The sequence below is a fragment of the Diceros bicornis genome, chromosome 7 (assembly GCF_020826845.1).
Source record: "Diceros bicornis minor isolate mBicDic1 chromosome 7, mDicBic1.mat.cur, whole genome shotgun sequence".
In the NCBI taxonomy this organism is placed as follows: domain Eukaryota; kingdom Metazoa; phylum Chordata; class Mammalia; order Perissodactyla; family Rhinocerotidae; genus Diceros; species Diceros bicornis.
Genome location: NC_080746.1, coordinates 67,864,002 through 67,888,735, shown reverse-complemented (window position 1 = coordinate 67,888,735; position 24,734 = coordinate 67,864,002). Strand labels below are relative to the sequence as shown.

The window sequence follows — 24,734 nt, the reverse complement described above, 5'->3', positions numbered from 1 at the left end:
GGACAGAGGATCTGAAGACCACTTCTCCCTGTGATTCAAGCCTCCCTCTCCTCTTTGTCTACGCTTCAGATCGGCTCATCATGTTCATCTCTGGCTTCATCTCACTGGTTGTTTAAAATTCTCCCCTTAAATCGTCCCCTGTTCCATGCTTTGAATGCTCATCCTGTCTTAGGGGGCACCTCATAGCCATCTTAGGAAAATGTCTTTCTCTGAAGGCTTTCACATAGGACAGTGGTAACTGCCCTGATTCCTGTATATGTTCAAATATTTCGTGGTTTTTACTCAGGGGATTTTCTAGCCTAGTAAGGAAGAAATGAGCAGACTGACAACTGAAAGTGAAGAAGCTTAGGAGGAAGAAATGGTTATCTTCTCTCAGAACTGAATGAAGTTTAAAAATACATTCTGAGAATCTCAGACTTAGACAAGATCATTTTGTCAGCTGCTTGCTGTTTAATTACTTTGTACAGTGAGTGCGGGCTTGCCATGGGTGGGCTCTTTGCAGGTGTTACTGAAATGAAAGCTCAGAGACGAGCTCTGCATAGCTCTAGGGCTTTGTTGCTACTGCTGTTACCAGCTGCCTGCTGATTTTGCCAGTCGTCTTTAGTGCAGATTACCAAATGTATTTTGAGAGATAAAATTTGCTGGAAAAGAGTTTCAGAAAAATCAGTTTGGAAGAAGGGATCAGGAAATGAGAGGAATTGAAATTGTGGTAGTTGCTTTACTAACAGAAAGTTCGGTCTTTTTTTATGTGTGTGTGCGGAAGGTCAGCCCTGAGCTAACATCCGCTGCCAATCCTCCTCTTTTTGCTGAGGAAGATTGGCCCTGGGCTAACATCCATGCCCATCTTTCTCTACTTTATATGGGACGCCACCACAGCTTGGCTTGACAAGTGGTGTGTTGGTGCGCGCTCAGGATCCGAACCTGAGAACCCTGGGCCGCCGCAGCGGAGCGCGCGCGCTTAAGCGCTACACCACCTGGCCGACCCGTGAAGGTTGGGTCTTACCATAAGTTGAAAATTATGAATGTGGGCTTCTGATGGTGACAGACAAAAGCTGAGAGAAAATGGAAGTGAAGGTTTTAGTTGTAATAGCAATAACTTTCTGACTGGAATCATTATTAATTTCTGGAACAAGTGCCTTAGAATTATTATAAACTCTTCTTTTTTAGAAACTTCTGAGGTGCCTCTGGGATGAGTTAGAGTGAAGGACTATCTGACTTCAGGTTCATCCCAATCCTGTGTTGATGAAGGATGTATCTTCCTTAATAATCACCAGCTCCTTTGGGTTCAAACCAACTTAGAAAAACTATAGTTGGAACAGAATTTATTCTCTCAACTAGAGCACATGAACGGGATCCTGTGCAAGTGTGCTCTGAGTAGTTAGACTACATAGACTGAAGATCTGGAGCCTCCCAGATGATAACCTCCCTGTGAAATGGTTATTTGTGTATATTTTTTTCCTATATATTTGATAGTAAGGTCCTTGGGCATAGGTGCTTCATCTAGTTCATCTCTATCCCCCACAGTACCTAAGGCCCTTGATTACTCAATAAATAGGTATAGAGTTCAATTGAATTGTCCTTGATCATGTTTCCCACATATTTTTCCATGACTCCTACTAAGTTTATTTGTTTGAAATATTTAGGTGCATTTAATTTGTCCTCCACTCTCTACCCCTTAGGAAAAGCAATATTTGGGGCAGTATACGTTTGGATAAAGCACTAGTGGCTTTATGGTAGTTTGTTATCTGTTGAGCTCTTCATCCCATTTTACTGTCTTGTAATGTTTTTCCAACTGTGAATTGTGACCATTAGTAGGTGTGTAATTAGCATATTTGGTTTTAATGATATAAAATAGAAATTATGAGAGCGCATCACATATAGTAAGGGTAAGTATTGTGAAATTATTGTTTTAGGAAAATTTATATATATACATCATGTGTGTGTGTATTGCTTCATGTTGTAAAATTTGTTTCATATTGGAGTCATGGTCGAAAAAGTTTTGAATAACTCTGCTTTATTGTAATACTTTGTTATTTCATTTATCATATAGCATTATGCCAGTACATACAGGCTTCTAAAGCCAGGGATGGTGCCAGAGCTTTCATTTCCAGTACGACTGAAGGTAAAAACAAAAGAAAATTGAGAACACCCAAAGCTTTCTGATGGCTCTTACATAGGTCTCTCCAGTGGCATTTTGTACCCTTTGACCTTCTAACCTTCTTGTGCCTTTTTTGACCAGTAGATTTTTCATATTTGTATTCCTATAGGTGGTGGGTTCTTTGGTTCTTCCTCTTTTCACTTTAGTGTTCTTATTTCACTGTAATATTTTTAGGAGGGGGAAGAGGGAAACAAAAGAGAATTTCAGAAATTTCAAATGATTCTGGATTGACAAAATAGCTCATTAAATTTACTCTGAAATATGCTTTCTTAATGTTCTTGAATCTTTTAGTCCCTTTGTATTTTTTCAGAGATCGTAGAAATACATACTTTATTCTAAATTTAAAATCATATATGCTTCTATGATGTTATCAATTGACTTTAAGCACACTAAATGTGGCTGTCAGGGGGGAAAAAAAAAGATGGACATAATCCTTTATCATTCCTTGTGCTTTCTCCCCTCTCTCCCAAGAAGATTAACTATTGGGTTTTTAGTAATAATTTCATTTTAAAGAAAAGTAAAGATAGCTAGTGGTGTCCAATATTAACCATGCTAAACTTTTTCAGCTTCTTTACTTACCTAATAACTTTAATACTTTTCCTTTTCTCAGATGATTGGCATACTAACCCCTTTGCCTTTATTTCTGTACTTTGCTGGATTACCAAGCTCAGACATTCATAACCCTGTGATTTCAAGGGACTTTGTGGAGATGATTTGCTTCATTCTTTTTCTTGCAGGAGAAAATTTTGAGCAGACACCATTGAGACGAACGTTCAAGTCTAAGGTCCTTGCACGATATCCTGAGAACGTAGAATGGAATCCCTTTGACCAAGACGCAGTGGGAATGGTTAGTATTGGTTAGCTACAAGTATGAGATAATTTTACAGAGTAGTTTATAGTAGGATAGTGACTCCAGACAGTGGTAGCAGAGGTTCCACGAGTACCAATAATTTTTGAAGAAGGGGTTGTATGCATATTGTTCATGATTCTGCCTTTTTTTTTGGTGGGGAAGATCAGCACTTAGCTAACATCCGTTGCCAATCTTCCTCTTTTTGCTGAGGAAGATTAGCCCTGAGCTAACATCTGTGCCCATCTTTCTCTATTTTGTGTATGGGATGCTACCACAGCATGGCTTGATGAGTGGTGCGTAGGGCCGTGCCCGGGAGCCGAACATGTGAACCTGGGGCTGCCAAAGCAGAGTGCACAAACTTAACCACTGTGCCACTGGCCCAGTCCATGATTCTGAATTTTGATCAATATATCAAATATACTGAAAGTCACAATATGTTTCTTTTGTCAGACAAATACATAGTATAATCGGTCAGTGAGCTGTTGGTTGGTACTGAGCTATTGGTTGCTTATAGTATTGAGATTACATGAGTGAGGTTTAAAGCAATTTTCTCTCAATCTGCATTGTATACACCTGAGTAATATGGCAGAGATGGGTATTTCTGTTTCATCGTTTTAGAGAGGACAGCATTTTAAATCTCATGTAGAAGAACACTACTATGAATCAGCTCCCTTTATTGAGTATTCACCTTGTGCTAGGCACCGTGATAAGCATTTTACATGAATTAACTCATTTAATCATCACAATACTCCTTATGTAGATAATGTTAAATACACACACACACCAGACATAGGCACACACATATTTTACAAATGAGGGAACTAAGATCCAAAAACGGTTAAGTAATGTGTTCAAGGTCACATGGCTAAGAAGCATTTGAGCTGGAGTTTGAACACCATGGTCTGGTTCCAGAGCTCTGCTCTTAACTAAATCTTTGTACTGCCTCTGTTAATTTTTGATAGCTTTTTGTAGTTTTTAGAGGGTGATCTTGTTTGATGCATGCAATAACTCTGTGAAGTAGGTGGAGTAAACTATATTATCTTCATTTCACAGATGAGGAAACTGAGTCTTAGAGAACCTCAAGGTTTTTGACTCCTACTCCAGTGTTTATTTCATTTTAATATGCTATATTCTAGAAACAGCTAGGCTTTGGGAAGTCAAGTTCAAGGCTAATGGATATAACAGGATGTAGGTCCTTGTATTTGTTAACCCAGGCTGCTGGTAATTCATTTGTATAGCCAGCTTTGTGTAAAACTAGTAAATGAGGATTGATTGATTCAGGTCAATTTGATTAGCTATCTAAGTCTCTTTATATCACTCATCTGAGTTAAAGTGAGAAAAGTGCATCTTTATCCTGATTATGTCATCTCCTTGCTTTATATGAAATGTGCACCCTTTTTTCTATGAAAAGAGAAGGTTTTATTGATGACAGACTTTTGTGAGCTGATAGGGTCTAAAACTTTATTTTATTTTTAGGTGCGAGGTTGCATCTATCTGGTTTTTAGATGTATTTCTAGCATCATCTCCTAATACATGTTGTCATGCTTAACCACCTACCTAAATTCTCCAAGCGTTCTTTTACCTCCTCATCTTTGTGCATTTTCTTCCTGCCCCTGAAATACCCTTCTTTCCCTTGTCTACCTGGTTGAATTCTAACATAACTTCATCTAGGAAGCCTTTTCTGATGTTCCCAGGCTGGATTGTCTGTTCTGTGTTCCCCTAGCACTTCATATATACTTCTCTATAGCCCTGATAAGTGCATTATAATTTTATTGTCTGTCTTAGAATGGGAGATCTTTAGGGTAGATATTTTGCTGTGTTGATCTTGTATCCCAAACACCCAGCACAGTAGGTGCTCTATAAGTAAATAAGTAGTGATGGTGAAAAGAGGGTCAGCAGTGAGTGTTCTCACCACTTGTTTCGTTGTTGTTTTTTGCAGCTATGCATGCCCAAAGGGCTGGCATTCAAGACCCAGGCTGATCCCAGGGAGCCCCAGTTCCATGCCTTTATTATCACAAGGGAGGATGGCTCTCGGACATTTGGGTTTGCCCTCACATTTTATGAGGAGGTGACTAGCAAGCAGATCTGCAGTGCCATGCAGACCCTTTACCACATGCATAATGCTGAGTATGATGTCTTACATGCTCCCTCTGCTGATGGCCGAGACCACGGTGGCATGGAGGATGGTGAAGGCACTCCTGGGACCAAGCTGCAGCGCTTCAACTCCTATGACATTAGCCGGGACACGCTCTACGTCTCTAAGTGTATCTGCCTCATCACGCCCATGTCCTTCATGAAAGCATGTCGGAGTGTGCTGGAACAACTTTACCAGGCAGTCACTTCACCTCAGCCCCCTCCACTGCCCCTTGAGAGCTACATATACAACGTACTCTACGAGGTGCCGCTCCCACCTCCCGGCCGGTCCTTGAAGTTTTCTGGGGTCTATGGGCCCATAATCTGCCAGAGACCAAGTACCAACGAGCTTCCCCTATTCGACTTTCCTGTCAAAGAGGTTTTTGAACTGCTTGGGGTGGAGAACGTGTTTCAGCTTTTTACCTGTGCCCTTCTGGAGTTTCAAATCCTGCTCTACTCACAGCGTAAGTCAGTGCTTACTAGACCTCTCTCCCTGCATAGGGCCTCCCTTCTTTCCATGTAAGATACAGTGGGGCTGACTGTAAAGGTCAAGGCCTGTTACAATTTGAGCAAAACCCAGATCTTTTGCAGGTAGGTGATAGATGGAACTGCTAGGCGCTCCGGTCTAGGAGGGAAACGCTGCCTCCTGATACCCCTTCTGATTGAGCTGAAAAGAGGGGCAGGAGGTGATGGTCATAGGAAGCTAACTTTGCATCAGTTCTGTTCTGTCATTCTGCATAGTTATTTCTGCCCCTTCCTCAGCCTAACAGTAAAATTGAGGATTCACAAATGATGACCCTTCATATATTTGAGAAAATATGTTTGAGAAAATGAAGATGTATTGCTTCTTTCTGTTGTTTGTTTGTTATAACTGAATTGTTTTTATTTCTGTTGTTTGTTTTTATTTCTGTTGTTTGTTATAACTGAATTGTTTTTATAAATGAGAGGTTAAGTGAATGTGAGCAGCAGACTTAGACAAAATAGTAAAGTAGATCAGAAGGAAACAAATATTTATTAAATGAACCAGATAAGTAACATAAAATTCATTCATTCAGTACATATTTATTGAGAGCCTGCTGTTTTTCAGGGGCAAGAGATATAGTGGTGGACAAAACAGATAATCCTTCCTATAATGGAACTTATATTTTAGTAGGGAAAGAGAGGTGATTAAATAAGTAAATAAAATTTATAGTATGTAGATACTTCCCTGTAAAATAAAACAGGGAAGAGGATGGTATTTGGGGAAGGAAAGTTCTAGTTTTTAATAGAGAGATTAGTTTAGGCTTCTCTGAGTGACCCATGTTAATCTCTGTAGGAACAGTATTCCAGGCAAAAGGCACAGGTAGTACAAAGCTTCTGACACAAGAATGTACTTACTGTGTTAAAGAAGCTGGATGGATGGAGTGGAGCGAGAGAGCAGGAGTGTAGAAGATAGTGTTAGAGACTTAGCAGGATCCCAGGTTGTACAGAGTCTTGTAGGCCATTATAAGGACTTTGTTACTCTTGAGATGCCTAGTCTTTGGAGATTTTAAGTTTTTTGACTTTTTATTTTGAAATAATTTCTAGTTTATGGAAGAGTTGCAAGAAGTGTTCAAAGAACTCTTATACGCTGTCCCACAATTCACCAATTGTTAACATTTGGCTGCATTTGTTTTATCATTCTCTCTCTCTGTCTCTGTATGTGTTTGAGCATAACTGAGCCATTGAGAGTCATTACAGACGTCATGTCCCTTGACTCCTAAATGCTTCAGCTTTTATTTCATAAGAATAAGGACATTTTCTTACACAACCATGGTATGATTATCAAATTCAGGAAATTTAACATTGATGCAATACAGTATTCAAGTTTCACCATTGTCCAGTAGTGTCCATTATGGTAATTTTTTTTTTATTCCTGATCCAGGATCTAGTCCAGTAACATTCATTGCTTTTAGTTGTCAGTTCCTCGTCTTTCATGACACTGACATTTTTTAAGACTACAGGCAAGATATTTTGTAGAATGTCCCTCAGTTTGGGTTTATGTGATGTTTCCTTATGGTTAGATTCAAGTTACAAATTTTTGGCTGGAATGTCACAGAAGTGATGTTGTGATTCTCTCAGTGCATTATATCAAGAGGCACATAATGTCTATTTTTTATCATTACAGGAGGCACATGATGTCAGTTTGTCTCATTTTTGGGCCAATGTTAATTTGATCACTTGGTTAAAATGATGTCTGCTGAGTTTCTTAACTGGAAAGTTATCCTTTTCCCCTTTGTAATTAATAAGTGATTTATGGGGAGATACTTTGAAACTCTAATTATACTGTTCCACTTCAAAGTTTTGCCTAATAGCTTTAACATTTATTTATGATTCTAGTCTGCATCAGTTATTACCATGACAGTTACAAAATGGTGATTTTCTAACTTCATCTATATTTATTAATTGGCATTTTACTATAAGGGAGAACGTTCTGTTCTCCCTTGTTTGTTATTATATGGACTCATAGATTTTTATTTTCTTCAGTAGGTTATATTACTATAATTGTTTATTTATTTATTTTAATTTTTTTTTTTTTAATTTTTTTTCTCCCAAAGCCCCAGTAGATAGCTGTATGTCATAGCTGCACATCCTTCTAGTTGCTGTATGTGGGACGCAGCCTCAGCATGGCTGGAGAAGCGGTGCGTCGGTGCGCGCCCGGGATCCGAACCCGGGCCGCCAGCAGTGGAGCACACGCACTTAACCGCTAAGCCACGGGGCCGGCCCATATAATTGTTTATTTTTGATGCTCAAATTGTTTCAGATTTGGTCCATGGGCAAAGGAATGGTGTTTTTACCTCCATGAGGGCAGGGCTTTTGCCTTTTGTTCACTGATGTATTCCAAGTATTGGAACAGTAGCTGGTAGATAATGGGTGTTCAATAAATGTTTGTTGAATGAATGAATAACTTACGCTTATAACAGGAACACTCTAGCTACTATATTAAGAGTCTATCCCCAAAGAAGGTATGGAGGAGAGCAAAGAGTTCAGTTAGGAGGCCCGTGCAATAATCCAGGTGAGAGATGATGTTGGCCACGACTAAGGAGGTAACAGTGAAGTGGTATGAAATGGTTGGATTTTGGATATAGTTTAAAGGTGAAGTAGTGGAGACTGTGTTGAATTGAAGAGCACATACCCCATCTAAAGTGGACAGCCACTAATTAGCTCCAGTTAATTCCTGGTGAGAATGCTCACCTAATGTTTCTAGATCTTCCAGTTTTTCATCAGGACGCAGATTTTTGGCATGAAATCTCTGATTTTTGAACGTTGGCAACAGTGTTTTTGTTACACACTACAGGCCAAACGAAAAGAATCTGTTAGCTGATTGTGGTTCCCGAGGCTTCACTTTGCAACTTCTCGTTTTAAAAATATGAAGTTTCAGACTCTTGTCTCTGGGTGAAATATAGACTTGGACAAGTCATGTTGCTTTCTTAGTTACTCTTTGACTGGAGCTTGGCAAAAATACTTTGAAACAGAGGCTTAGTTGAATAGTGAAGACTGTCTGGTTTAGAACAGAGAGGAAGACACCAAACCAGCTTGGGTGTTAGAAGGTGTAGTGGCATAGAGGTACCTATAATGCATTGGGGATGTTTAGAGGAGGGAAAAGGAGAATTAAAACCAGAAATATGATAGGTGACATTTTCCCATCAGAGCTCCTTATATTTCCCAAAACATGGATTATTGTATCCGTGATAAGAATTTTAAGAGGTTCGAAAGCACTTGAGAAGGTTTGTGTGTAAAATCAAATTGAACCCAGGACCTAAAGTCATGCTTAGCACGGTCAGGAAAAAGCTGTTTCCAAAAACTTCCTGGGCATTGTTGAGCATGGTTGAGGCTAAAATGGAGTGGCCTTTTATTGGATGTAGGTTATGCTCGCTATTATTAATAGAGTACTTTAAACAATTCAGGTTGGTTTTCTTGAAATAGTTTTTTTTTTTTTTTTATGATTCCAAGGCCTTAATGGATGAAAATCTCTCTGATCCTCCAAAAACATGCCATCACCACTCACAGATGATGTTGCCCACTACGTGTCTCTGAATAGAAAAGAGGTGTTATTTAGGGAAAAGGAATGCAGGTGAAATTGTAAGATTCTGAGAGTATAACTCTTGGGATGACTGAACTGGCAGTTTTAAGCAGTGTTTTTTTTTAATTTGTGTAGATCATTTTATTTACTACCTATTTGTTCTTTGGTCCATATAGAGATAGTTTTTTTTTTTTTTTATTGATGTCTTAATAGTTTATAACATTGTGAAATTTTGGTTGTACGTTACTGTTTGTCAGTCACCATATTAATGCCTCCTTTCACCCCTTGTGCCCACCTCCCCAACTCCCTTGCTCCTGGTAACCACCATACACTTCTCTCTGTCCATGTATTGGTTTATATTTCACATATGAGCGAAATCATGTGGTGTTTCTCTTTAGACAGAGTTTTTTTTTTTTTTTTTTTTTTATATTTTAATGGTTTCTAACATTGTGAAATTTTGGGTTGTACATTTTTGTTTGTCCATCACCCCATATATGACTCCCTTCACCCCTTGTGCCCACCCCCCACCCCCACTTCCCGGGTAACCACAGTCCAGTTTTCTCTGTCCATGTGTTGGTTTATATTCCACATATGAATGAGATCATACAGTGTTTGTCTTTCTCTTTCTGGCTTATTTCACTTAACATAATACGCTCCAGGCCCATCCATGTTGTTGCAAATGGGACGATTTTGTCTTTTTTTATGGCTGAGTAGTATTCCATTGTATATATATACCACATTTTCTTAATCCAATCGTCAGTCGAGGGACACTTAGGTTGCTTCCACTTCTTGGCTGTGGTGACAGAGTTTTTTTTTTAATAGCATATTTTTAGTGCTTGTTTTAAAATTGTATATAGAGCAAAAGTTCTTTATCTGATGCGAGTTGGTAGGGTAGTGGGTTGGATAATTGAAAAGGTCATTTAAGTCTGAGAATCCTAAAAATGATACATACATCCATTTTAACTTAAAATATGTGACTGTATAGTCACCAGTCTTTTGATGAAGGGTAGGCATTTCCTTTGATTATGGGTTCACTAATCAGATGTCTGCATTGTTTTTCTTGCGTAAACCGCACCCATAATTCATCCCCTAAATTTTCTAGATACCTTTTTTTTTTTTAAAAGTGGAGTGAGACCTTAACGTTGCAGAAGACCAGAGTGGAACCTGCATGTCGATTTTTGCAGTTTTCCTTAGATTTTTGCACTTAATTGCCTCACAATATGCTTAATTCACTTATAGTATTTTTTAGCGACTTTGCATTACTGAGTCTTTTTAAAGCATTTAATTTTGTTTTCAGAGAAACAGTTCTTTCTTTTGCCCTCATATTTTACCATTTATTTACATAATATTTGGTTAAATATATAATCCACTAATAAGTTCAACTAGCACAAACAAGTTTGGGAGCAAATGCCACCAACTCTTGTTAAGCATACATTAGTTTTTTATTGCAAAAGTACTGCGTGCTCAGGGCACACAATCAAAACAATTCCAAAGGGAATAAAATGAAATCTCTTTTTCTTTCTCCTTCCTGTGGTAGCCAGAGATCAGATTTCTTGTGTATCCGTAATGAAAATAACAGTTTTTTTAAAACAAATAAATAATATGTGAACAAACAGTGTGGAGAAAGTTGAAAGTTTCCTTTTCTTTTTGAGCTGGAATTCTACTCCTGTGAAGTAATCTCTTAATTATTTATTTATTTATTTATTTATTTATTTATTTATTTATTTATTTATTTTGTGTGTGAGGAAGATCAGCCCTGAGGTAACATCCATGCCACTCCTCCTCTTCTTGCTGAGGAAGACCGGCTCTGAGCCAACATCTATTGCCAATCCCCCCCCCCCTTTTTTTTTCCCCCAAAGCCCCAGTAGATAGTTGCACGTCATAGTTGCACATCCTTCTAGCCGCTACATGTGGGATGCGGCCTCAGCACGGCTGGAGAAGCGGTGCGTCGGTGCGCGCCCGGGATCTGAACCCGGGCTGCCAGTAGCAGAACGTGCGCACTTAACCGCTAAGCCACGGGGCCGACCCAATCTCTTAATTTTTTTAATGCCCTCCTCCCAAATATTTTTAAATAATGCACTATTTTTTGTTAAATGTTTAGTACACATGTATTAATTTTAATATTCTTTAGAGTATATGTACACACCATGGTATATTAAAATTATTATTGATTAAAATTAATTTTAATATACCATACATATATGTTTTAAATTGGTATAATACATCTTGGAAAAAAGCATTTCAATCATATGGTAGAAATTTAAAACATTACAAAAGGGTGTCTAGTGAAGTGTAAGACTTCCACCTCTGGCCCCTGGTTCTCCTTCAGGGAGATTACCACTGTTTCTACTTCCTTCCAGATGTAGTCATGCATGTACAACATATATACTTTTTTTGTGTGTGTGTGAGGAAGATCAGCCCTGAGCTAACATCCATGCCAATCCTCCTCTTTTTGCTGAGGAAGACCGGCCCTGAGCTAACATCTATTGCCAATCCTCCTCCTTTTTTCCCCCAAAACCCCAGTAGATAGTTGTATGTCATAGTTGCACATTCTTCTAGTTGCTGTATGTGGGATGCCGCCTCAGCATGGCTGGAGAAGTGGTGCATCAGTGCGTGCCCGGATCTGAACCCGGGCCGCCAGCAGCGGAGCGTGCTCACTTAACTGCCAAGCCACAGGGTCGGCCCCCACAACATATATACTTTTTAAAAACAACACAAATGGGAGCATACTCATCATTGTTTTGCACCTTCTTTCATTTAATGATGTATCTTGGAGATATCAGGATATAGAGATTAGGTTGTTTTCTTAAACACAAAGAGTACATGAAAACATCCTTGTTTATGTGGTTTTCACGGAAGTACAAGCATGCAAGGACAGTTTATAGTTCGGTTTCTAATGTGCAGGAACTGCCCTGTAGTTTGTTTAGGAGTAGACTTATCTGTAGAGTGAACCCAAGTCTAATGTCTTTCTCTGCACAGAGACGAGTCATGAAAATGTGCTGATTCCTCCCTCCTCGCTACTCAGTGGTGGTTGTAATCCCACTATGCTTTGCATTATCTCTTTTTGTTAAAAGTAATTGCTCATTAGACATTATGGGAGCTGTGAGAGAACCCAGACGGTTGCCTGGAGCTGAAGTGTCTCCAGTTGATTTTGATTGGCTGAAACACTTGGGGCGCAGATGACCTTCAGCTGCTTCCTATTTATTGGTTTCACCTCTTGGAATGGTGAGCACAGTGACAAGCAGTGGCAAAGGAGGTACTGATTTTGTGGTTTGCAGTGGTGTATAGAAATGGGTTTTGTGCTGTTACTTATAGCTCTTGGAGGTCAGCATCCTAGCGTGGCTACCACAAATTGCTGGATCCCTGAGGCATTGTTTATTAGGCCATTCTTCAAGGTGGGATGTTACTTTTTTAAAATATAAAAATGTAGAGAAAGAGAAACCTACAACTCACACAGACCAGAAAGGCCGTAAAATTCCAAATTTCCGGTATTTGTAAAAACCAAACCGCATAATGGAAAGCAGTTTAGCCTTGAAAGAGGAGATTATGGCTCACTCCAAACGTGTTTTGTTTCTAAGAATCCCACAATTTCAAGTACATCATAAGGAGTTCTTCAGAGATTTCAATCTGAGGCAAAAAAAGTTATCCACTTTAGCAGAAATAAGTGGGCTCAGTTTCAGATACTAGATTAAATTCATCCTGAAGAGTAGGCAAAAACCAGGACTAGATTTCTGTGCTATTGAAAAACCTGCTTTTATGGAGCAGAGAAAGCTCCTTCCTTCAGACTCTAGCATGCCGTTTTATGATTACAGAGTAGATGTTCCCAGACCCTGCAGCTAGGTATTGTAAGAAGTAGTCCAGAGCCCAGGAAGCCTGATGACAGAGGCATTTCAGGGACTCCTTTATTCTAGAGTGTCGGTCGGCCCTCTGTGAGATGTTGCTGTCCCTGAGCAGACGTGTCAGGAATGCCAGCCACATAAAGCACCTGCTTTATTGACTTTGGGTAAAGGAAGGAGAAGCTTTTTGGTTTTCTTGTGCTTGAAAAGACCTGTGGTACTTCCTGCCTTTTTTTTTTTTTTTTTTATTCCAGAAGTGGTGTGCGTGTGTGTGTGTGTGTGTGTGTGTACAGTGAAAAAGGGGGGGTGGCATTATTCAGTGTAATATTTATTCAAAATATGTGTTTAAGAGCCAGTGTAGGGACATAGTAAGACTAGATCTTCACCTTTAAAATATCACTTGAAGGCTTTCTCCCACGCTTTCACATTCTTTTGATTCATCTTAATTTTGAATTTTAAAATAAATTCTTATGATGTCTGAGATTTTCAAGATTATTGCTCTTGAGTAGATTATTTACATTCATATCTGGAAAAAAGCTGAAAAATATAAGAATTGAGGTCTCATCTGGAGAATCATTAGAATTCCTCTTAATAATTATTGTTAGAGTAATCATAGAGCAGAGGGCTTTCAGCAGAAAGCAGATAAACAAGCAAAATTGTACAGGTGCCACATGGAATTGAGGTATTGCAGAAGAGGCTAAAGGTAGAGCTTGCGATGGTCTAAATTTTGTTACTCAGTTGTTGGCTTACTTTCATGTAGGACTGAATACTTTTTCTGAATTAATATATAGCTTATCTAATTTAATCCTTGAAATAGTGTTTTTTTTGTAATTTGGGAAGTGTTTTTGTTGTTGCTTCGATGGGGGGCTCACTAAATAGTTTTTAATATGGGAATGACGGTGCTCTGTGTGGGCACAATGAAAAATGAGATAGACTCTCCTTGAACTCTTATCTGTCTGCCCCTTGTCTTTAGTGAATATGAAAAGCTCATGCTCTTTTGTCCTTCTGCTAAACCAGTTGTATTTTTTTTTTGTTACTGGTGATCAAATCTCTGAGCTCAGTTTTACCCACTGATTGGTTACATCACTTATTTGTCAAGTGCCTTAGTTTCCCCAAAGAAGCATGTGAGGCACTTTCCTGTAGTGCACTCAGAATGTTTGAGATGATGACGTTTTAGTCATTAATTTCTATTTATTTGCATTACTAGTTAAAAAAAAAAAAATCTATTTCCAGGTCGTACTCCTCTTTGCTTAGCCAGGAGCAAGGTGATAGGCAGCTTTCAAAGCTTTATTACTGCGCAACTGTAGGATGCTTTGCTAAGCTTCTACCTAGCTGATACACACCAACTTCTGCTCAATTCCTACTCACTCTTCCTCATTTTCTGGAAAGCTTTTTGTTACTTATAACTCCTTTAGGAACCAAGCTATGATTTGTTTAAATGGTGGGGTGGGTTTTTAGTATGTGAAACCACGTTGACTCTTGTGAAAGCTCATTCAAAATCAGCCATTCCAGGAGGATATTACTCATATGATTTTAAAATTTGTGTTCCTGCTTTGTCCTTAAATGCCTGAAACCAACATACCATTTGTGATAGTAATTTTTAAATTTTTGATTTTAACTTATTCCTTTTTTTGGCTTCACCAGTGTATTTATTACTCATTTTTTATAAAATAGGTCTAGAAATTGTGTTCTGAAGAAAAGCTAAACTTTGAGCACAAGCCTTCCCTTCCAAGCTAAGATCTCTGATCTAGAGCAAGAGTTTTGAATCATGAAAGCCAATCTTCTCGGTCTTTCAAGTTTTAGGGAAGCTTTTTATTGAGTGTTAAATAACACATTTGTGCTATTCACATTCAGGAAATGTTGCCAGGTACAGGGCAGACTTGGCTAGTTTGGAAAACCACACATACTTGGTGGCTCTTTGTGCTTGATCTTGAAGGCAAAGCTCACATCAGCTCCTTATAGAATGCAGACATATCTGAGTGGTTAAAAGCCTGTTTTGGCTTATGCTAAACAGAGACCCAGACCACTGTTCCTTTTCTTTTTGTTCCAGTTCCCCATCCCCTTTCTACCTAAGAGAATCTACTTAACAGTCTGATTTAATATTTGGAGCAAGGTGCTATTTATGATTTCTATTGTATTTCCATATTAACTTTTATTACTAGCAGGGACCTGTGTGGGTGTGGGTATATTTCACCTTGTGGTCCACTGAGGTCTCTGGGTTCTCTCTGACACCCACAAGGGAATCACACTCTGAGCATACCCTTGCTCAGGTATCCTGAAGTTTATCCTGATCCTTTCTAAATGTGAAATTGTGTGGAAGGTTTTGACTTACTGTTTGGGAAGCAAGTGTCTTGGTTTGACTCTTTGGTTTGTGTTTTTTTTTTTTTATTTTATTTTACCTAGATTACCAGAGACTGATGACTGTGGCGGAGACGATTACAGCCCTCATGTTTCCTTTCCAGTGGCAGCATGTCTATGTCCCTATTCTCCCGGCTTCTCTCCTACATTTCTTAGATGCACCTGTGCCATACCTGATGGGCTTGCATTCCAACGGCCTGGATGACCGGTCAAAGCTGGAGCTGCCTCAAGAGGTGAGAGAAATGTGGAGCTTGAGTGCTGGTGCCTCTGGCCCCGATCCAGGATTGGGGAGAGAAAGGCTTTGGGATGAGCCCAGGGTGATATCGCCAAGTTTATTTTCTTTTATTTTGGGGGAACATAAATAACTTTCCAGGAAAACAGTTAAAACAATGAACATTTAGCTCAGTTTATGTCATTCCAGAGATACTTGTCATCTTTATTGCCTGACAGACATACGTTGTGGTCTCTGTGTTTGTACTATTGTGAATTGCCTTTTATACAGTTTTTCAAACACAGTATTTTACATACTTTTTAAGACATTTACTAGAAAATCTTTTTATTCTGTGAAACTTTAAACATACACAAAAGAGTAGCGTAATGAATCCCTGTATCCTCAACGCTCAGCTTCAACAGTTATCATACATGTTAAATTGTATTTTACTTCTGTGCCTTCCACCGCCTATTATTTTAAGAAAACCCCACATAAGATAATTTCATAACTACTTTAGTAGTCAGACATGTGTTAATAAATCAGTGGTTTTCTTTTACAGGCCACAGTTGATCTGTAAAAGTTGACGTGATCATAGTGATTCTTGTGGTACTGAGCCAGCTTTGAAAACTTTCCTCGTTCAACATAAGGCCTTGAGAGAGTGCTTTTCCTCTCTTGCCGTGAGGATGGCCTGCTCCTCCTTCCTGTTGTTTTCACATATCAAAAGAATTGATTAAAAATATGTATTTATTTATTTCCTACTTCATTCTAAAATAGATTTAAAGCGTGATTAGAAAAAAGATTATTTTATTTTTTATTTTCCTATAATTGCCAATAGAACTGGTCTAGTTCATTTTGTGGCTGGTATGAAACTAGCTGCGGGAAGGGCTTTCCCACTCTAAATTTCTTAGTCATTAGAAAGGCCTGGGAAGAAGACTGGAGTATACATACAGAGTCAACATGACGCTGTTTCCTCTCTCCATCAAAATTTCTTTGCAGGGGGGAGATTTTTGTGTGTAACTGAGGAATATGAGTAAGGGGACCTCCAAAGAAGAGAACAGTCTCATGGAATTGGATATGGGCAGCACTCATGTCGTTGGGCATGTCTGGGCAGCATCTTTGATGAAACCCCTGATAGATCACACCTGTAATAATTAAATTATAGTCAAATGCATCTCTTTACTCTTTTTCTCTCTCCTTTGGTGTTAGAATCAAAATGTCTTCCTCGTAGCTTCTTTCATTTCCACTCCCTTGGCTCCTTTGATTTTCTAGAGCTTTGTGCTATTTGGGGTGGGACAAGATTAATTAAGGAAGAAAAAGATCTAAACCATTGAGTTGGGGTATTGGGTTTTTATGTGTATTTGTCTATTTTACCAATAAATATACATGAAGAGTAGCTATCAAAGACTGAAGACTGGGGAGCTTTTTATTGTTTGCTTTATTTATTTCTTTATTTTTTTGTGAGGAAGATCAGCCCTGAGCTAACATCCATGCTAATCCTCCTCTTTTTGCTGAGGAAGACCAGCTCTGAGCTAACATCTATTGCCAATCCTCCTCCTTTTTTCCCCCAAAGCCCCAGTAGATAGTTGTATGTCATAGTTGCACATCCTTCTAGTTGCTGTATATGGGACGCGGACTCAGCATGGCCGGAGAAGCGGTGCGTCAGTGCGCGCCCAGGATCCGAACCCGGGCTGCCAGTAGCGGAGCGCGCGCACTTAACCGCTAAGCCATGGGGCCGGCCCAGTTGTTTGCTTTAAACCAGTGTGTATTTAATATTGACGCTTCTTCCTAGTAAACCTAATTATAATTTTGTAAAGTCAAAATAAGAATAACAACAAAAAATGATTGAAGGTAGAAAGCCAAAGAGGCATGCTACATGCTTAATCTAAAAATTAATCACTGTCTTAGACAAGAAGCCGGATTCTCAGTTTTATTTTCAGCTTTGGCATCAGCTTGCTGTATGGTTCTATTCTATGGGCAGGTTCTATTCCATGTAGGATCTCTCAGCATCATTCTTTGTGTGCTTCATATATGTGGGTATATGAAGAGGCTGCTAGGAGACCAGCAGTTTTCTTAGTGGGACTGTTGGAGAAACCATGGGTTGTCTGAGAAACCCAAAAGTTCACTCTGTTCCGAGATATTGGGGCCTCCACTTTTGCAGTATTCCCCATCCTTGCTGCATCCTTTGCCTCTCGCTGAGGTCTACTTGGGAAGGAGTGGTGACGATGGGACTGTGGAATACTTGTGTATACTTAATACGCAGTTCTAGTGTTGCAGAGTCCCACTTCATACAAACTGTCCCTCTGAAGGTCCAATATTTGTGGGGGCAGTTACATAGCTAGATATTTTCTGCCTTGATTTTTAGCAGATAACCTCTGGGATATCTGAGTCTGTGTAATCCCTCTGGGAAGCTTTGGGGAGAAAAGAACTGCCTTTCTCGAGGAGTGAAGCACCATTAAAGGTACCGATAATGAATGGAGAGTGATAATATCTCTGAAAGACAACTTTGGGATGTCTCAGAAACGATACATATTTATAGTAAAAAATTCTAACAATGCACAAAAGCATAAAGAATAAAGTAAAAATTGCTTCAAATTTACCACCCAGTGATAACTACTTTCAGCATTTTGGTGGACATCATGTGGTGTCTTTACGCTGCTAGAAGGAAGCTTTGAGGCAGGTCTGGGGAAATTCACCTGGGCCTTTGCAAGGGGGCAGTATCAAGGTAGTGGGTGAGGCAAGCTTGATTTATAGAAGGTGCTTTTGGGAGCTGGCCCCATGGCTTAGCGGTTAAGTGTGCGCGCTCCGCTACTGGCGGCCCGGGTTCGGATCCCGGGTGCGCACCGACGCACCGCTTCTCCGGCCATGCTGAGGCCGCGTCCCAGATACAGCAACTAGAAGGATGTGCAGCTGTGACATACAGCTATCTACTGGGGCTTTGGGGAAAAAAAAGGTGGAGGATTGGCAATAGATGTTAGCTCAGAGCCGGTCTTCCTCAGCAAAAAGAGGAGGATTAGCATGGATGTTAGCTCAGGGCTGATCTTCCTCACAAAAAAAAAGAAGGTGCTTTCTCCAGAGGGATGGAGAGTGTACATTCCCTAACCCCCTAAATCAGAATTCATCAGTTGCTGCCGCATCTTTGGGCATCAGAAGTCTGTGAAAAGCCCTTTGTTTCTTTTTACACCAACTCATGAGCTCAGCTGGCCCTGAGCAAGTGAGAGTGCTGAGCTGCCTTTGTGAGGCATCTTTTGTCTGTGCTTCTCTTTCGAGTTTCATTGTGTGAGTTTAAGAAGGAGGCAATTCGTCCACAGCTATGTCAGGGCAGGCAAGCAGAGGATATTAGTAAAGAAGGAGGTGTTACTTTTTTCTGTCTTGGGCCCTTCTTTCTTTCCTACTTTTTCCTCCCTTTCTCGGGATACTCCTTCAGTAATTTCTCCTAGTTATCTGTGTGTTGAGCTCCCCTTCAGAGAATAACGTGGAGATAGACTAGGGGGTGAGGCTGGCTGTGATTTGGTGTTAGGAACTCAGGGCTGAAGGGGCATTGTGACCTCTTACAGGAAGAGATTTGGGAGGTTTTTTGGGATTTTGGGGATCCACGTGGTCACTACCCCAGAGCAGCTAAGCCTTCTCATGCCCTCTCCCAACAAGGCAGGAGGTTAACTGAGGAAAACTGATCTCTAGGGTTCAGTGCCTCTTCTAGGCTGCTGCTTGTCCCCCAAGCTGTTTTGTAGCGGTTGGCTTCTTCTCAGCTGAGGAAGGGGGTGCATGAGGAGTTTGAGGTAGGTTTGCAAATTGCTTCTGTTTGCCAGAGTCCTCCATGTGCTGGGAGGAAACAGCGTGAGGCTACTGTATGAGCCCTTTTCACTTTGCCTTCTTATCCCTACCTCCTTCAGCCCAACTCTACAAAGAATGGCTAGTGGTGTCTACTCAGAGGCTCCTGGCTTAATCTGGCTCGTCTCTGAAGTGTGCCTGAGCTGCTTTCTTTCCTCTTGCCACCTCTGACCAGGAGTATATCTACAATATCCATGGACATAGCATTTGAGTTCATAAAATTCTTTACAAACATTCTATATTTGGCTCACAGCAGTAGGAGAAAAGCCAACCAAGCGTTGTTGAGTGGATGCAGTTATTTTTAGCTGCCTTTTTGTTTCCTATTGGACAAACTGCCTTTTTTTCCTGTAAAGAGAGGAGAACTGACATGGTAAATGATTGCATTGTGTGCCTCTGGTGGGTCACAGTGCTTTGTTCTGTTAGCTGGATGGACACGCCTTATGAGGCAGATGATCTTCATGACTAGATGATTTAATCCTCTCTTTACTGTCTTTTTTAATGGCTCGATCTGAAAGTGTTCGTAATCTTAAAATCTTAAAGGAATAAACAAAAAATAGCCTATTTTTAGTTGTTGAACGTTTATTGGCCCTTTAACCAGGCAGGGCTTGAAGTTATCTAGTGGAATAGTTACGTAGCTGGACTTATGTAACCTTCCTGCCTCTTCTTTTAGAATTCAAGACTTACTGGTACAGGGATAAACAGAAGGATCAGTGGACCAGCATTTTGATATACAACAGAGTTACCATGCCAAAGGAGGGACTGTTTAATAATGGAGCTGGAAAAATTGCTTGTCTATAGGGGAAAGAAGTAAAATATGTCTGTCACGCCATAACAAAATCAATGAGATGGATTAAGAAGTTAAATGTCAAAAGCAAAAGTTTAAATTTTCTAGAAGAAAATATTAGTAAATATCTTTCTGACTTCTGGGTAGGGACTTTGTAAACAAGATACAGAAAAGTGTTATCCGTAAAAGATAAATTTCATCTTTTAAAGAAAAAGACATCTTAAAATGAAAAGATAAGATGAAAACTAGGAGAAGGTATGTGTAACACACCTAATAAAGAGTTATCATCAGATTATAAAGAACTCCTACAAATCAGTCAGAAAATGATAAGCAACCCAATAGAAAAATGGGCTAAAAACATGAAAAAGTATTACACAAAAGATACACATTTCTTAATTTCACTAGCAATCAGAGAAGTATAAATTAAATGCACCCATTTCAGTGGCAAAATTAAGAAATCTGATGATACTAAATTTTGGAAAAGATTTGGATCACTTTAGATTGCTGGTAACAACGTAAATTATTATAACCACTTTGGAAAAATTGTTATAACCACAGCTAGGCATTATCTTATCACGCAGAACATTTGCATACCTTATGACACAGCAGTTTCACTCCTAGGATATACCCAAGAAAAGGTCGTGCACATGTGTCTAAGAAAACATGTATAACAATGTAAAATCAATAAACAGGAAACAACTCAAATGCCCTTTAATGGGAAAATTGATAAATAAATTGTGGTATATCCACCTACTGGAATATTATACAAGAGTGAAATGAATAACACATAGCTACATACGACAAAATGGCTGAATCTTAGTAACCTAATGTTGAGTGAAGAAAAGTAGTGCCACAGGACTGCTTAAGGAATAATCCTTTTATAAAATTAAAAAACAGGCAAAAATTTAAAGGCATATATACATATGTGATAGATTTAAAAACAAAAGGCAAAAAGATAATAAATATAGAATTCAGGATGGGAATGTGTAGGTTGGGGGATGGGATAGAGGTGGAACACATAGGTAGATAAAAGTATTAGTAATGTTCTAGTTCTTGGTTTGGGCTGGAAAAAAAATGTCTTTAAGATTGTCCCCAGAGAGTTATCAGTTTACATTCCCAGTAACAGTGTATGAGATATTGGTTTCCTGGTAACTTGACCAGCATTGGACACTATAAATCTTTAAAATTTTTGCCAACCCAGTAGGTGAAAAATATTTTGTTTGCATTTCTTGGTTTATTAGTGAAATTGAACATCTTTTCATGTATTTGAAGTTAATTAACTGAAAGTTCTTTTATGTTTGCTTTTTATAACCTATTCCCATTTTTCACTTGGGTGAATTGTCTTTGCCTCATTGATTTCTTTGGCTATTAACCTTTTACATGTTATATACGATAATTATTGTTTCCTACATTGTTTATCTTCTGATTTTTTTTTATGGCAGTATTTACCTTTACAGTATTTAGCCTTGCATAAAGTTTAGAAAGCCCAACTCCACCCTAAGATAGAATAGTAATCTTTTATATTTTATTTTAATACTTCTGTGGTTTTTCTTTTTTAACTTTTTGTTACAGAAAATGTTGAACACGTGTGAGAATAAAGAGACTAGCATCCATCATTATATAAGAGTCATCAACTCTTGCCACTCTTCTATATTCTCTTCCCTCTCCCCACTCACCCTACTGGATTATTTTGAAGCAAATCTCACACAGCGTTGTTATGTCATCCAAATATATTTAGTATGTATCTCTAAGAGATACTCTTTTTAAGAAAATAAAGTGGCTTTATTTTTTTATTATTGTTATTTTCTTTGATGGGGAAGATTAGCCCTGAGCTAACATCTGCTGCCAATCCTCCTCTTTTTGCTGAGGAAGATTGGCCCTGGGCTAACATCCATGCTCATCCTCCTCCACTTTATATGTGGGATGCCGGCCACAGCCCAGCTTGATAAGCAGCGCTTAGGTCGGCGCCCAGGATCTGAACCCACGAACCTCAGGCCGCTGGAAGTGGAGCGCACGAACTTAACCACTACGCCACAGGCTGGCCCCGTGGCTTTATTTTTTGTCTTTAAATCTTCAGTCTATCTCCAGTTTATTTTTGAGTATGGTATTATATTTTAACATTTCTAAACATATAGTTGTATGTCCCCAAACCATTTATTGAATAATCCATCCACAATACATGGAACTGTTCAAGTTCTTTTCCAATAGATTTATTGTTTTGTGTTTATATTAGAATTCGGTAAGGCAAGTCTCCCCTCAAAATTTTCTTGGCTATTTTTAACTTTTATCCTTTTAGGCAAGATTTAGAATCAATTTACGAGATACTCCCTTCAAAAAAAAAATCTGTCTGCGATTTTGAAAAATTTACAAATAAATATGGGGATTATTAGCATCTTTTCATTATGGACTTTTCCTATCCAATAATATTATATACATATCCATTTATTGATCTTTTATATTCCACAGTGATAATAACAATGTTAATTAACATTTATTATGTACTTTGGGCCTGGCGCTGTGCTAAATCCTCAGCAATTATTGTTTCATAATCCTCAAAACAAACCTATGACATAGGTAATATTATCCCTGTTATATGAATAGAACAGATACACTCTTAAGCATTTAATAAGGCACTGCAATGAGGGAAATGACAGTTGTCTTGGCTAGAACAGGTTCATGGTTGTAAGATAAATATAAAAAAACAAAATGCTTTTTAAATTTATAGCTGTAAGAAAATTCCAACAGGGACTGGAGCTATAAAATATTTAAATTAAATTGAGTAAGAAATGTGTAAGACCCCTCAGGAGAAGAGTGGATGGGTATGACTGAAGTCAGGCTAGCTGAGTTCAGATCCCAGCTCTACTACTTACTAGCTGTGTGACTTTGGACAAATTACTTAACCTGTCTGTGTCAGTTTTGTCTGTAAAATAAGGATGGATAGATATTGCCAAGTTGTTCTTTGTTAATCCAGATTACCCATCTCACCAGCAGTGTATGAGAGTGTTGTCTCTACATCCTCTTGAAGCAATATGAAAGGCAGAAGGAAGCACAGAAATCATCAAGACCAGCCACCAAATCTTACCAATCAGGACTGAGCCTCAGAAAGGAATAATAGAATGCTCAGGGTCATATGGGGAAATAGTGATGGAGTCAGGTCTGGATAGACTTTTCTACGCACTCCTAGTGTTCTTTTCACTGGTGTAAGAATTCGTGAATTCAACAGACATTCTATGAGCATTTACTGTATGTGAGACTTTTGTGCTAGATGCTAACCATCTGTGTCATTACGTAATCCTTACCCTGTCTAAGATAAGTGTATTTATCTCTGTATTTTACAGCTGAGGAAACAGAATCAGAGAGGTTAAGTAACTCTCCCCACATCATACTACTAGACAGTGTTAGGGGAAAATTGGAACTCAGGTCTGTCTCCTTCATGAGCCGCATCTTCTTTATACCATACCTCATACTTGCCCCTTTCAGATGTTTTCTCTTTCCTCTGATGTTCATTATCCTTTCTGAAGTTTCTTCCTTAATGCTCTGGAGTTGTTCACCCTCCTCATCCTGTTTTGACTGCCAGGCCAACCTCTGCTTTGTGGACATTGACAACCACTTCATTGAGCTGCCCGAGGACTTGCCTCAGTTTCCCAACAAATTGGAGTTTGTCCAGGAAGTCTCTGAGATTCTCATGGCATTTGGCATTCCCCCTGAAGGGAACCTTCATTGCAGTGAGAGCGCCTCCAAGCTGAAGAGGCTCCGGGCTTCTGAACTTGTCTCTGACAAGAGGAATGGGAACATCGCAGGCTCCCCTTTGCATTCCTACGAGCTCCTCAAGGAGAATGAAACGATCGCCCGGCTGCAAGCCTTAGTCAAGAGGACTGGGGTGAGCCTGGAAAAGGTAAGATGCTGTGTATGAGTCTGTGACAGGTTTGGTCTGTGCTAGGGTGCTGTCCTGGTGAGATAAAGTGTGGGGTGAGAAAGCACTCAGTTCTGGGCAAGGCATATTTGTGAGCAGTGAGAGAATGCTCTTGTACGGAGACTCTGGATTCAGTTCTGGCAAACATTGTCCGGTAAATGCTACTTAATCTAAATCTGGGTAGCTTCTCACTTGGGCATCAAGGAGAGCCTGCTGTCATCTATGTGAACGCTACTGCAGAGTGATTGGAGGGATGATGGTGGTAATCTTTGTGTTCAGACCTCTTTCAGATCCATTGCCTTGTGAATTTCACAGCAGCCTAAAGCATACAGAGCAGGTATTGTTGTTTTATAGCTCAAGAAACCGAAGCTTGAGAGCCTCCATTAAATGCCTAGTAAGTGGCTGACCTGAGGCTAGACCTGATCCTCTTGAACTGTAGTCCTGTGCTTTTTCTGGGGAGGTACTTAGCTTTCCATTTCCTGGCTTGGATGAGACTATCTCCTTTCTGTAGTTTTTTACCTATCTCTTCACCCTCCCCCATTCTCACTGTTTAGTTACTTTTGTGCATTACATATAAACAAAATTGGCCAATGTAATCATTTTGTTGGGCTAATTTTTTAG

At 39.3% G+C, this 24,734-nt stretch overlaps 1 protein-coding gene across 1 annotated transcript in view; it reads left to right on the top strand.

The window, feature by feature from the left end:
- Positions 1 to 24,734, top strand: part of DENND5A (DENN domain containing 5A) — a 92,749-nt gene that overhangs the window by 31,325 nt on the left and 36,690 nt on the right. Inside the window, exons 2-6 of the mRNA XM_058545956.1 lie at positions 2,051 to 2,122; positions 2,896 to 3,005; positions 4,948 to 5,605; positions 15,423 to 15,610; positions 23,778 to 24,095. Of these exons, the coding sequence (XP_058401939.1) occupies positions 2,051 to 2,122; positions 2,896 to 3,005; positions 4,948 to 5,605; positions 15,423 to 15,610; positions 23,778 to 24,095 (1,346 nt within the window). The remainder of the gene's footprint in view (positions 1 to 2,050; positions 2,123 to 2,895; positions 3,006 to 4,947; positions 5,606 to 15,422; positions 15,611 to 23,777; positions 24,096 to 24,734) is intronic.